The sequence below is a fragment of the Ostrinia nubilalis genome, chromosome 1 (assembly GCF_963855985.1).
Source record: "Ostrinia nubilalis chromosome 1, ilOstNubi1.1, whole genome shotgun sequence".
In the NCBI taxonomy this organism is placed as follows: domain Eukaryota; kingdom Metazoa; phylum Arthropoda; class Insecta; order Lepidoptera; family Crambidae; genus Ostrinia; species Ostrinia nubilalis.
Genome location: NC_087088.1, coordinates 1,534,306 through 1,548,486, shown reverse-complemented (window position 1 = coordinate 1,548,486; position 14,181 = coordinate 1,534,306). Strand labels below are relative to the sequence as shown.

Sequence of the window (14,181 nt, the reverse complement as noted above, 5' to 3'; positions counted from 1 at the left end):
AAATCAGACCTAACTTGGACACGGTAATACTATCATACAGTATTGTAACTTCATATAAACGGACGAAACGCGAACTTTCCTTCGAAATTCAAATCTCGGTATGCGCTCGACATGCAAAAGTCGGGGGTGTCGCGAATGTGCCACGGTAATAAACGGATGATGTGTTGTTTTTGAAACAGTAAGCGCTCTTTTTTATAAAAATAATTACAATTACCTATTTATACAGGGTGTTAGGTAAATAGGTTTATAAGCTAACACTAGCCCATGTTAACATATTATGCATATAAATGGTATGGTGAAGTCAGTGATATCATTTTAATTTGTTTAATTTTCATACAAAATAAAATTTATAAAATCAGATTTGTATGCAAATTAAAATTATTAAAATGATGATTTCAATTTTCTGACTTCACTAAGTATACCATTTATATGCACATGTTAACATGGGCTAGTGTCGGCTTATAAACCCATTTACCTAACACCCTATATTATTATAATAATCAAGAATTTTGTACGCCTCAGTCGAGGCGCATACATTTTACGGTCGCAAATTTATAAGATTTATTACTAAATCTTAACACAAATATAATTTTTAATTAAATCTACTAATCACAAAACAACATGCATTTTATCCTATTTCATTCAGTAAGTTATTTTGTTTGTCAAAATAAAATAAAAAATTACAATCACAAAATACATTCACAAAACTAGATAAAAATTCTAAGTAGGCAGATGTAATGAAAATAGGGTTTGCAGGTGGGCAGCCCTATCGCATGTTGTCATATGGTGACGTACCGCGCGGCTGTTGACATTTATTTCAAAAATATGGCCGAGTTGGAATACTGTATAGATAGTATTACCGTGACTTGGATTAGAAAATTCTGTGTGACTTGCCAAATTTGAACGACTACATTTTAATGACTGTGTCCACCCGCAGGCCGCAACTACGCCGCCAAGATCATGCACGGTCACTCCGAGCTCAAGCCGTTCATGAAGAACGAGCTCGAAATCATGAACCTGCTCAACCACCGCCACCTGATCCGCCTGCGGGACGCCTACGAGCACGACCATACGCTCGCCCTCGTCACCGAGCTAGCCGCCGGCGGACAACTCGTGCGCGACCGTCTGCTGCCCAGCCAGGGCTATACCGAGCGCGACATCGCCGGCCACGTGCGCCAGCTGCTGCGCGGCCTCAAGCACATGCACGACAACAGCGTGGCGCACCTCGGGCTCACGGTGAGTGACGTCACAGCCGGGCTACACCGAGCGCGACATCGCCGGCCACGTGCGCCAGTTGGATACATAAGCCAGCTGATGCGGGCACTTCATGTAGCGCATCTTGGTATGACGATGCGTGATGTAATAATTTAGAACAAAAAATGATTGATTCAGTCGATACTGTCCCAACTTATTAAAAATCTATTACGGCTAATAGATTTTTAATAAGTTGGGCTACATAAAGAGTAAAGTGGGCTACATCAGGCTGCTGCTTGATGATCCATGATTAGAATACATTCACCAATACATAAAATATTAACGTTATCAACTATTTTTGCAGATCGGCGAGCTCCTCCTCTCACACGTTGGCAGCGACGAACTCAAGATCTGCGACTTCGGTCTATCTCGCCGCATTCAGTTCGGCAAGCATGCGTCACTCGACTACGGCATGCCAGAGTTCGTGGCGCCTGAAGTAGCATCAGGAGAGGGCGTGTCATTCGCTGCTGATATGTGGAGTGTGGGAATAATTACGTACATCCTACTGAGTGGACACTCGCCCTTCCGAGGAATCAATGATCGCGAGACTCTGACGAGGATCAGGGAAGGAAGAGTAAGTGGCAACATCATTGTTATATAGTGTATGTGATTCCATAACTACTGGTATATGGGGCGTGGGTATAATCACCTCTTGGGGCGCCTGAAGTGGCATCAGGAGAAGGTGTATCCTTCGCCGCTGATATGTGGAGCGTGGGAATAATAACGTACATCCTGCTGAGTGGACACTCGCCCTTCCGAGGAATCAATGATCGGGAGACGCTGACCAGGATCAGGGAAGGCAGAGTAAGTGGTTTTTATCTTTGTTATGTAATACGGGTTTGGGTATTTAAAGCGTGGGGATAATTACCTACATCCTGCTCAGTGGATTCGATCTCCTGCGGGATTAATGACAGGGAGACGCTGACCAGGATCAAGGAAAGCAGAGGTAAGTGGTGTTGTCAAAGCATGAAGCTTCTAAGAGGGTGCTAGCGACGAGGTTTTCTATTGCGGCTGACATGTGGGTGGTTGGCTATTTGCCTCAATGTTTGTATTTGCGATGAGCTCAAGATCAGCTACTACGGACTCTCACGTCGCATCCATTTTGGCAACTGGATTGGGACTCTGGATTCCTCATTAGACTACGGCATGCCGGAGTTCGTGGCGCCTGAAGTGGCGTCAGGAGAGGGCGTGTCCTTCGCTGCTGATATGTGGAGTGTGGGAATAATAACGTACATCCTGCTGAGCGGACACTCGCCCTTCCGAGGAATCAATGATCGGGAGACGCTGACGAGGATCAGGGAAGGCAGAGTAAGTGGCAACATCATTGTTATATAGTGTAGGTGATTCCATAGCTACTGGTATCTGGGGCGTGGGTATATTCACCTCTTGGGGCGCCTGAAGTGGCATCAGGAGAAGGCGTGTCATTCGCTGCTGATATGTGGAGTGTGGGAATAATAACGTACATCCTGCTGAGCGGACACTCGCCCTTCCGAGGAATTAATGATAGGGAGACGCTGACCAGGATCAGGGAAGGCAGAGTAAGTAGCAATTTTATTGTTTGTAGCTATGAAGGGCGATAGTGGTGAGGGCGTGTTCTTTGCTGCTGATATGTGGAGCGTGGGAATAATAACGTACATCCTGATGAGCGGACACTCGCCCTTCCGAGAAATTAACTACAGGGAGACGCTGACGAGAATCAGGGAAGGCAGAGTAAGTGGTTTTTATCTTTGTTATGTAATACGGGTTTGGGTATTTAAAGCGTGGGGATAATTACCTACATCCTGCTCAGTGGATTCGATCTCCTGGGGGATTAATGACAGGGAGACGCTGACCAGGATCAGGGAAAGCAGAGGTAAGTGGTGTTGCAAAGCATAAAGCTTCTAAAGCCCGGTCCGTGAGCACGTAGAATTTTGTCCAATGACCCCTAGCTACCCATCCTTATCGCTCGCGCGTAATTATATTGCTGTCGCGACTGTGCGACAGGCACCCGCAGTGAGTGTGCGAGCGCGATAGCAACATAATTACGCGAGAGCGATAAGGATGGGTAGCTTGGGGTCATTGGACAAAATTCTACGTGCTCACTGACCAGACTATAGAAGGGTGCTAGCGTTGAGGTTTTCTATTGCGGCTGACATGTGGGTGGTTGGCTATTTGCCTCAATGTTTGTATTTGCGATGAGCTCAAGATCAGCTACTACGGACTCTCGCGCCGCATCCATTTTGACAACTGGATTGGGATTCTGGATTCTTAATTAGACTACGGCATGCCAGAGTTCGTGGCGCCTGAAGTGGCGTCAGGAGAGGGCGTGTCATTCGCTGCTGATATGTGGAGCATGGGAATAATAACATACATCCTGCTGAGCGGACACTCGCCCTTCCGAGGAATTAACGACAGGGAGACGCTGACCAGGATCAGGGAAGGCAGAGTAAGTAAAGTTATTTGTGTTTGTGGGGTTTAAATGCTTATAACTACTAGAAGTAGGAGGATTGGTAGCCTGAGGACGTTTCTGTGGCTGCTGGTATATGAAGAGTCGGCGTCATCAGTACAGTAAATGGTTGCGTCTTTTTTTTAAAGCTACGTGGGCTCTAAGGACGAGGGCGTGGCCTTTGCTTCGCTGCTGTTTAGAAAAGTCAACCAAGAATGTGCTGCTTTTGCGGTAGTCACAACTCACATCATGTGAAACCTTTCGAATTAAATTATTCAGAAAATGCTACGTCACTGTATTTCGTTTATCTTACAATAACCTTTAAATTTTGGACTGATGGGAATACCATTGTTATATCTTTATCATTCATGGACGATATCTATTAGCTAATCTTATTTACTATTTTAACATCCAAGATCCATACCCTATCTTAACCACATCTATCCCCAGTGGGAATGGCACGACGAAGAATGGTGGTCGCGCCTGAGCCGCGAGAGCCGGGACTTCATCAGCAAGCTGCTGGTGTACAACTGGCACGAGCGTATGGACGTGGACACCGCGCTGCAGCACCCCTGGCTGACGCTGGCTGATAAGGTCTACCAAGAGGAGTACCACATTTCGACTGACAGGCTGAGGAACTACTACAACTTGTACCGGTGAGTTTGAGATAACGTAAATAAGACTAAACAGTGGCCTAATTCGCGTATTGACAGTCAAGATCTCGCTGACGTTCAGAAGTCATCCCATTGAAAAACAGTTCTAAATCCGTATTCACAAGGGTCATTTTAATAGAACGATTACTCGATAGGGTCGCAACTCAGTGTTTTGTAGTCGTTGAAGTTTTGTTACGTGAATAAGGCTACTGGGCTGTATCGTATGCTTGTATCTATAAAATTTTGATATATGCGCTAAAATGGGCTCCCAAATTTTTTATTTGAGTTGTAGCACTTTCAATTAATTAGGTAAGAGACAGTACCCACTCGCCGTAAGTGAGTAACTAACTGCTTGACTCGATGAGCTTGCCATTAGGTACATATTCTGACGCTTTACTTTATTTCCAGTTAGAAAAAAAGATAAGATCAAATAAGTTTGTTATGAAGGTGACTCGTATATTTTTGAATGTGGCATAATAAATACTTTGCGGGATAGTCGTAAATTATATGAATCATAAATGGCCTGACAAAAAACTATAATGTCATTGATATATTTACCTTTTGCACAAACAATAATGTCATCAATATATTTACGCACCCACCTTTGAAATTAGCATCAGCCATCCCGTCTGCGTTAATGAATTCTCCAAGAGTTACTGATTGACTTTTAATTAGTCCGTGGCACCACGCCAGCTGTCTATTTATGAAATAATTAGGGCCATTGTCTACCCATGAAGCAGAATGAGGACATAATTATTATCATGACACAAATTATGACAATATTTGTTTAATTAACCTACGTGGATTACAAATTTAAAATGTTAAACGAAATAGAGACTTATTTTGATATTGGTGCATGTCATATACGCCATGATTGTGGTGTACGTTTCCTTAAGATTTTTGTATGTTCAATCGCATGCTATGCTTATAAATCAGTGGCTAACCAACCTAATCTGTACAGATGCGTGGATTACACAATACATTGAGTCACATTGCGTATGATCGCGGAAATCTTTGACCGAGAACAGATCACCTTCATTGCATCTATTGTCAGACTAGATATCAAAACTTATTTGGGAGCTCATTTATTAACGTTTCAAATTGAATACGATACCTAATCATTTTTTCAAAATTAATAATGGGAATTGATAAAGAAAAGAGTGGTGCTAAAAATATGTTTTACTGAACGAATATCCTAAAGCTTAGTTTGCATTATTTTCAATGTTCAGATCAAAGTTCAAACTTATTTAATTTTTTTTTGTATCTGAAATATTGAGGATACATGTAGTTTTTTGTTCAAACGTGCATCAAGCAGTGTCAATAACTTTGGAATAGACTCTTTGTTTGTGAGAAAACCAGTGAATATTCAAGTGTAACTATTCAAGGTTTACCAAAGTAGTAAAGCGAGAATCAGTGAATACTGAAGTTGTACCTTTTCAAGTTTTCCCAAAGTAGTAAACTGAGAATCAGTGAATACTGAAGTGTACCTTTTCAAGTCTTCCCAAACTGATAAGTGCAAAAATGGATAAAATGTTGAACATGGAGATAGTGAAGTCGTGGATGTACCAATGTTTGGACCTGGCCAGGGACTGGACGGGCAACGCGGCGTGCCGCACGTGGTTCCGGCGGCGGCCGCTGTCCGGCGCCTTCGAGCACCCCTCCAAGATGGTCTACCCGCCGGGAGAGGTCTACACGCCGGAGGGTGAGTTGTTTGTTACATGTTAAACTTTGACAGTAAAGTTTGACCGCGAAGCTTCCGTGCCGGAGTCAATGAGGATCAGTACTGTTGTAGAAAATGCAATAAAACTAGTATCTACGTTAATCTTTAAGACATAAGAAAGATATATCTTTTTGAATTATCCAAATCGGACCATTACTTACGAAGATATTAAGTAATAAACATAGGCCGTTTTTGCCGCTAAAAGTCAACGTACGCAGGGCCGCGTGACGTCACTATATCCGAATCGAGCGCAGCCGGCGTACTATTGGGATGGAAAATATTTTTTTCCAGCTAAACTATCAGTTTTAGAAAAAAACTTTTAATAACATTTATTCATCAAAATAAAGTAACCCATCGACCAGTAATTTTTAAAAATAAAAATTGTGAAAAATAAGTATCGCTATGTCCAAAAACCACATTTTCATAGGATTCGATGGAATGCGGAGACGCGGTTGGGGTGAGTGTAACTTAATGATTGTTTGTATTGAACATAATAATACAAAATATGATGCTAATACCCAGTTTCTGGCCTAAGGGGGGGGGGGGGGATAAGTCATACCTAGCTTATAGCCTGGGGGGAGGGGCAAGCCTTACCCAGCTTCTGGCCTTGGTGGGAGGGGGGGAGAGGCAAGTCATACCCAGTTTCTGGCCTGGGGGGGGGGGGGTCAAGTCATACCCAGTTTCGGGCCTGGGGGGGTAAATCATACCCAACTTCTGGCCGAGGGGGAAGTCATGCCCAGCTTATGACCTGGGGAAAGGAGGGGGGCGGGGGAGTCATACCCAGCTTCTGGGCTAAGATTAAATAGATTTCCAGGAAGGTGCAGCTGTCCTTTCCTGCAGCAGCTGGCCCGCCCATGGGAACGGCGAATAGATAGGTAGGTACGTAGGTTTAACTCAGAAAAACTAAATAACAGGTAGGTATTGCGTGTACATCGAAATGATCTTCATAGCAATGTCTTGTAGCCTAGGCAGAGTGTATCTGCCTCAGCTATACCTTATTGTTAGAAGGAAATAAATTATACATTTTTATATTTTACTTGGAAGAAGACATGACTCTAACAACACTTATGAACACTTTATTTGAATAAATCGCCAAATATACCACCGCGGAGACCCCAATCGCGTCTCTGCGTTCCATTGAATCGTATGAGCGTATTGATTTTTTGCGATATTTTTCACAATTTCTATTTTTAAAAATTACCTGTCGATAGCTTACTTTATTCTGATGAATAAATGTCATTACAAGTTTTTTTCTAAAACTGATAGTTTGGCTAGAAAAAAATATTTTCTATCCACGCAGTACGCCGGCAGCGTTCGGATCGGATATAATGACGTCATCGTCCCCGCGCCGGGCGGTCAGTGAACTTTTTTAGTAATTTGGCCATAACTTCGTCAATTTTTGTCGTAGAACAAAAATTTTTGGACTGTGTATTAAGGATTTCTTAGCCCTATAAATCTGCATTCACAGCTAAAAATCGAAATGATCCTCATTGATACATGCTGTAAATGAGAATATGAAACCTTTTAATTTATGTGATTAAAAGAAGGTAAATAAAATCATAACAAAGTTTGTGACGAGAACTTGTCTAATGTGTATTATACAGGGTGGAAACGATAATTGATCTCACTCGGTTATTTGTAAACTATACGAAAAACTGGTTATTGATCCTGAAAGTGCTTCACGACCTCTCTCAAACGGTACCAATAATGTTACAGAATAAAGTGGATCTATATGAAAATACAATGTTTCCAGCTATCTAAGTATACCAGATATCTTGTATAGTTTAGAAATAATCGAGTGAGATCACATACGTTTCCATATCTGAGGTTTCCACCCTGTATTATCCATCAATCTTATTGTGTAGTGTTTTGTAGTTACATTAATTTACGCTGACATACGGAACCGCGTTACCTAAATCAATACTAAAAGTTTTAAACCATCTCCTTCGTTTATTCGCAGGCACCCCCGAAAGAGAGCGCTCGTCCCGCGACCGCTCGGCCGGCTGGGACCTGAAGTTCAAGCAGTGGGAGCACCCCGACTGGGAGGTCTCCGCCAAGTCAGAAAGCCAGTAAGTTCACTTCCGCCAAGTCAGAGAGTCTTTATTATCAGGTCATTATTCTCCATTACATTGATGTCCGTAATCAATAACGACCGATAGCGGAGGGCCGACCCCAAATAAAATGGGAATGGGCCAGGCAAAGAAGTAATAGTATTATCCTCCATTGCAGGAGATCAACCTTCTTTAATTTAACAAAAAAAAATTCCAACCACACGTGTGAGACAGATCTAGGTGCTGTCTTTAGGAAGATGGTTCCATTCGTTTTACTGGGTGTTAAAATTATAATCTTATATCGTGCAATATGATGATGAAGGGTCCCATCTTTTTGCCAAGCAAAAAAACGTGACTGTTTCCATAACCTTACGTAGCTGTGTGCAAAATGACAATATGGTACTATTTCTTCTTCTTCTGCTTTGCCTTTTCCTATATTTGAGGTCGCTTCTCCTCGCAACGCATCACAATACAATCTATCTTCGGTTGTCTGGCCGCTATGGTATATTTACAATATCTTGCAGCTACCAGAACGGTCCGGACACGTATCTCCTACAACTCCGTGACGTCCAATTCCCGGTTCGTCTCCGCGAGTACATGAAGGTGGCGTGCCACCGCTCGCCTGGATACAGCATCAGCGTGCACGACACATACGACCCACGGGTGAGTTAGCTACACCATTTTAAGTCTTTACCTGGCGATGGCAGAATTGGTGTCACCAGATTTTGAGCTTTAAGTGGTGAGATAAGTTTCAAAAGATATTAAAAATATTTTTCGCTTTACCAGTTACAAGGTTACTTAAGAAGTGAGAGAGAAGTATAGGGCGGAGACATCAGTGGGGCTACTCCCAAAAATTTAATTCGAAGTTCGAAGATTTCCATTCCTATAACAACGAGATTGGCAGCATCAGCGACAATGACAGTGTCATTTCAGAGTAGCCCTGCTGATCATTTAGTCTCCATGTAGGAGAACGACTCTTTAATTTACCAGTAGCCTACAACACTTCCCAAGGTAGCCAGACGGGTTAAAGAGGATTGATGTCCGCATATTCCTCTCTTTGTTGCCTCTTATTTCATCCACGGAATGAATGGCAGTGGTCCTATTCTACTCTGCCGAAACTACGCGCCTCAAGAAGGGAGAAGGGGCGCGCGAAAAAGGAGTGAATAGGAGAGACGCAGTCACGCGTATAAACAACTAGCGGCCGCCCGCGACTTCGTACGCGTGGATCCCGTTTTACCCCCTTCATCTATCTTACGCGGTTTAGATTTTTTCATACAAATGTTTTTTCCCGCTAACTCCCGTTCCCGTGGGAATTTTGCAATATCCTGTTGTAACTAAGCTTTAAGTTTACTAAGGTACCTGCATGCCGAATTTCAAGCGTATAACTTAAGCGGTTTAGATTTTTCATACAAAAGGATTTTCCCGCTAATTCTCATTTCCGTTTGAATTACGGGAATTCCTTTCTTAGTGCACCTCTACGGTACCTAGGCTACGTCCCTTCCAAAAGACAATGCCGGAAATTGGCGTCTTTTTTTTTCGCGCGGCCATCGACCAAACCTTGTTTTTTGATTACAAAATAGTGTAATAAACCAAACTTACTATGACATGTGTACCTCTAAACTCAGTCTGAACTGAGTTACGAGCGTTAGAAGTTTGATGATTTACATACTAGATTTGCTTTTTGCGAGCAAGTTTTGTAAGAAATTGCAACAAAATAGTGACATTGTATGTGTAAACAAACAATACCATCCATTAAAGGCTCCAGACATCAGCGTGGAGCAGAATCAGCGCAATAAAAAATAGCGCAATATTTTGTTGCAATTTCTTACAAAACTTGCGCCCAAAAAGCAAATCTAGTATGTAAATCATCAAACTTCTAATGCTCGTAACTCAGTTCAGACTGAGTTTAGAGGTATACATGTCATAGTAAGTTTGGTTTATTACACTATTTTGTAATCAAAAAACAAAGTTTGGTCGATGGCCGCGCGAAAAAAAAAAGACGCCACCTTCCATACAAAATCTGGCATTGCCATTTCAAGTGCATACGTTTAGCCGTTTAGGCTGTGCGTTGATCTGTCACTAAGTCAGTCAGTTTCTCCTTTTATTTATTTAGATTGCTGAATCTGACGCGACTTGCGTTTGCGCCTAGCGGCAACCCCGTAGCTATACATCTCTCAGGACAGAAGTGACACCCCTGACAAAAACTGTTTACAATGGGCGTGTCCAATTCTTTCATAGGTATTTTTTTAAACAAATTGTTTTCCTCCAGACACCAATCATCCGCGAGCGGCGTCGCTTCACCGACATCATGGACGAGGAGATCGAGGACGAGCAGCGCGAGCGCATCAACAACTACGGCGCCGAGAGCTACACCATCCGCCGCCTGCGCCACGAGCTCGGCACGCGCCTCGACTCCTACGCAGAGGCCCAGGCGCTCATGGACGCCAAGCGCGACGGACAGACGCCCTTCTTCCGCGAGCGGCCGCAGCTGCTGCCCGTCAGGTGACGTCACACGACCGTCCGCCGCCGAGCACGAGCTCGGCACGCGCCTCGACTCCTACGCAGAGGCCCAGGCGCTCATGGACGCCAAGCGCGACGGACAGACGCCCTTCTTCCGCGAGCGGCCGCAGCTGCTGCCCGTCAGGTGACGTCACACGACCGTCCGCCGCCGAGCACGAGCTCGGCACGCGCCTCGACTCCTACGCAGAGGCCCAGGCGCTCATGGACGCCAAGCGCGACGGACAGACGCCCTTCTTCCGCGAGCGGCCGCAGCTGCTGCCCGTCAGGTGACGTCACACGACCGTCCGCCGCCGAGCACGAGCTCGGCACGCGCCTCGACTCCTACGCAGAGGCCCAGGCGCTCATGGACGCCAAGCGCGACGGACAGACGCCCTTCTTCCGCGAGCGGCCGCAGCTGCTGCCCGTCAGGTGACGTCACACGACCGTCCGCCGCCGAGCACGAGCTCGGCACGCGCCTCGACTCCTACGCAGAGGCCCAGGCGCTCATGGACGCCAAGCGCGACGGACAGACGCCCTTCTTCCGCGAGCGGCCGCAGCTGCTGCCCGTCAGGTGACGTCACACGACCGTCCGCCGCCGAGCACGAGCTCGGCACGCGCCTCGACTCCTACGCAGAGGCCCAGGCGCTCATGGACGCCAAGCGCGACGGACAGACGCCCTTCTTCCGCGAGCGGCCGCAGCTGCTGCCCGTCAGGTGACGTCACACGACCGTCCGCCGCCGAGCACGAGCTCGGCACGCGCCTCGACTCCTACGCAGAGGCCCAGGCGCTCATGGACGCCAAGCGCGACGGACAGACGCCCTTCTTCCGCGAGCGGCCGCAGCTGCTGCCCGTCAGGTGACGTCACACGACCGTCCGCCGCCGAGCACGAGCTCGGCACGCGCCTCGACTCCTACGCAGAGGCCCAGGCGCTCATGGACGCCAAGCGCGACGGACAGACGCCCTTCTTCCGCGAGCGGCCGCAGCTGCTGCCCGTCAGGTGACGTCACACGACCGTCCGCCGCCGAGCACGAGCTCGGCACGCGCCTCGACTCCTACGCAGAGGCCCAGGCGCTCATGGACGCCAAGCGCGACGGACAGACGCCCTTCTTCCGCGAGCGGCCGCAGCTGCTGCCCGTCAGGTGACGTCACACGACCGTCCGCCGCCGAGCACGAGCTCGGCACGCGCCTCGACTCCTACGCAGAGGCCCAGGCGCTCATGGACGCCAAGCGCGACGGACAGACGCCCTTCTTCCGCGAGCGGCCGCAGCTGCTGCCCGTCAGGTGACGTCACACGACCGTCCGCCGCCGAGCACGAGCTCGGCACGCGCCTCGACTCCTACGCAGAGGCCCAGGCGCTCATGGACGCCAAGCGCGACGGACAGACGCCCTTCTTCCGCGAGCGGCCGCAGCTGCTGCCCGTCAGGTGACGTCACACGACCGTCCGCCGCCGAGCACGAGCTCGGCACGCGCCTCGACTCCTACGCAGAGGCCCAGGCGCTCATGGACGCCAAGCGCGACGGACAGACGCCCTTCTTCCGCGAGCGGCCGCAGCTGCTGCCCGTCAGGTGACGTCACACGACCGTCCGCCGCCGAGCACGAGCTCGGCACGCGCCTCGACTCCTACGCAGAGGCCCAGGCGCTCATGGACGCCAAGCGCGACGGACAGACGCCCTTCTTCCGCGAGCGGCCGCAGCTGCTGCCCGTCAGGTGACGTCACACGACCGTCCGCCGCCGAGCACGAGCTCGGCACGCGCCTCGACTCCTACGCAGAGGCCCAGGCGCTCATGGACGCCAAGCGCGACGGACAGACGCCCTTCTTCCGCGAGCGGCCGCAGCTGCTGCCCGTCAGGTGACGTCACACGACCGTCCGCCGCCGAGCACGAGCTCGGCACGCGCCTCGACTCCTACGCAGAGGCCCAGGCGCTCATGGACGCCAAGCGCGACGGACAGACGCCCTTCTTCCGCGAGCGGCCGCAGCTGCTGCCCGTCAGGTGACGTCACACGACCGTCCGCCGCCGAGCACGAGCTCGGCACGCGCCTCGACTCCTACGCAGAGGCCCAGGCGCTCATGGACGCCAAGCGCGACGGACAGACGCCCTTCTTCCGCGAGCGGCCGCAGCTGCTGCCCGTCAGGTGACGTCACACGACCGTCCGCCGCCGAGCACGAGCTCGGCACGCGCCTCGACTCCTACGCAGAGGCCCAGGCGCTCATGGACGCCAAGCGCGACGGACAGACGCCCTTCTTCCGCGAGCGGCCGCAGCTGCTGCCCGTCAGGTGACGTCACACGACCGTCCGCCGCCGAGCACGAGCTCGGCACGCGCCTCGACTCCTACGCAGAGGCCCAGGCGCTCATGGACGCCAAGCGCGACGGACAGACGCCCTTCTTCCGCGAGCGGCCGCAGCTGCTGCCCGTCAGGTGACGTCACACGACCGTCCGCCGCCGAGCACGAGCTCGGCACGCGCCTCGACTCCTACGCAGAGGCCCAGGCGCTCATGGACGCCAAGCGCGACGGACAGACGCCCTTCTTCCGCGAGCGGCCGCAGCTGCTGCCCGTCAGGTGACGTCACACGACCGTCCGCCGCCGAGCACGAGCTCGGCACGCGCCTCGACTCCTACGCAGAGGCCCAGGCGCTCATGGACGCCAAGCGCGACGGACAGACGCCCTTCTTCCGCGAGCGGCCGCAGCTGCTGCCCGTCAGGTGACGTCACACGACCGTCCGCCGCCGAGCACGAGCTCGGCACGCGCCTCGACTCCTACGCAGAGGCCCAGGCGCTCATGGACGCCAAGCGCGACGGACAGACGCCCTTCTTCCGCGAGCGGCCGCAGCTGCTGCCCGTCAGGTGACGTCACACGACCGTCCGCCGCCGAGCACGAGCTCGGCACGCGCCTCGACTCCTACGCAGAGGCCCAGGCGCTCATGGACGCCAAGCGCGACGGACAGACGCCCTTCTTCCGCGAGCGGCCGCAGCTGCTGCCCGTCAGGTGACGTCACACGACCGTCCGCCGCCGAGCACGAGCTCGGCACGCGCCTCGACTCCTACGCAGAGGCCCAGGCGCTCATGGACGCCAAGCGCGACGGACAGACGCCCTTCTTCCGCGAGCGGCCGCAGCTGCTGCCCGTCAGGTGACGTCACACGACCGTCCGCCGCCGAGCACGAGCTCGGCACGCGCCTCGACTCCTACGCAGAGGCCCAGGCGCTCATGGACGCCAAGCGCGACGGACAGACGCCCTTCTTCCGCGAGCGGCCGCAGCTGCTGCCCGTCAGGTGACGTCACACGACCGTCCGCCGCCGAGCACGAGCTCGGCACGCGCCTCGACTCCTACGCAGAGGCCCAGGCGCTCATGGACGCCAAGCGCGACGGACAGACGCCCTTCTTCCGCGAGCGGCCGCAGCTGCTGCCCGTCAGGTGACGTCACACGACCGTCCGCCGCCGAGCACGAGCTCGGCACGCGCCTCGACTCCTACGCAGAGGCCCAGGCGCTCATGGACGCCAAGCGCGACGGACAGACGCCCTTCTTCCGCGAGCGGCCGCAGCTGCTGCCCGTCAGGTGACGTCACACGACCGTCCGCCGCC

General features: G+C 50.3%; 1 protein-coding gene across 1 annotated transcript in view; it reads left to right on the top strand.

The window, feature by feature from the left end:
- LOC135076957 (obscurin) overlaps positions 1-14,181 on the top strand; it is a 155,442-nt gene that overhangs the window by 131,635 nt on the left and 9,626 nt on the right. Inside the window, exons 53-59 of the mRNA XM_063971487.1 lie at positions 938-1,236; positions 1,559-1,828; positions 4,130-4,335; positions 5,919-6,034; positions 8,013-8,121; positions 8,628-8,766; positions 10,373-10,605. Of these exons, the coding sequence (XP_063827557.1) occupies positions 938-1,236; positions 1,559-1,828; positions 4,130-4,335; positions 5,919-6,034; positions 8,013-8,121; positions 8,628-8,766; positions 10,373-10,605 (1,372 nt within the window). The remainder of the gene's footprint in view (positions 1-937; positions 1,237-1,558; positions 1,829-4,129; positions 4,336-5,918; positions 6,035-8,012; positions 8,122-8,627; positions 8,767-10,372; positions 10,606-14,181) is intronic.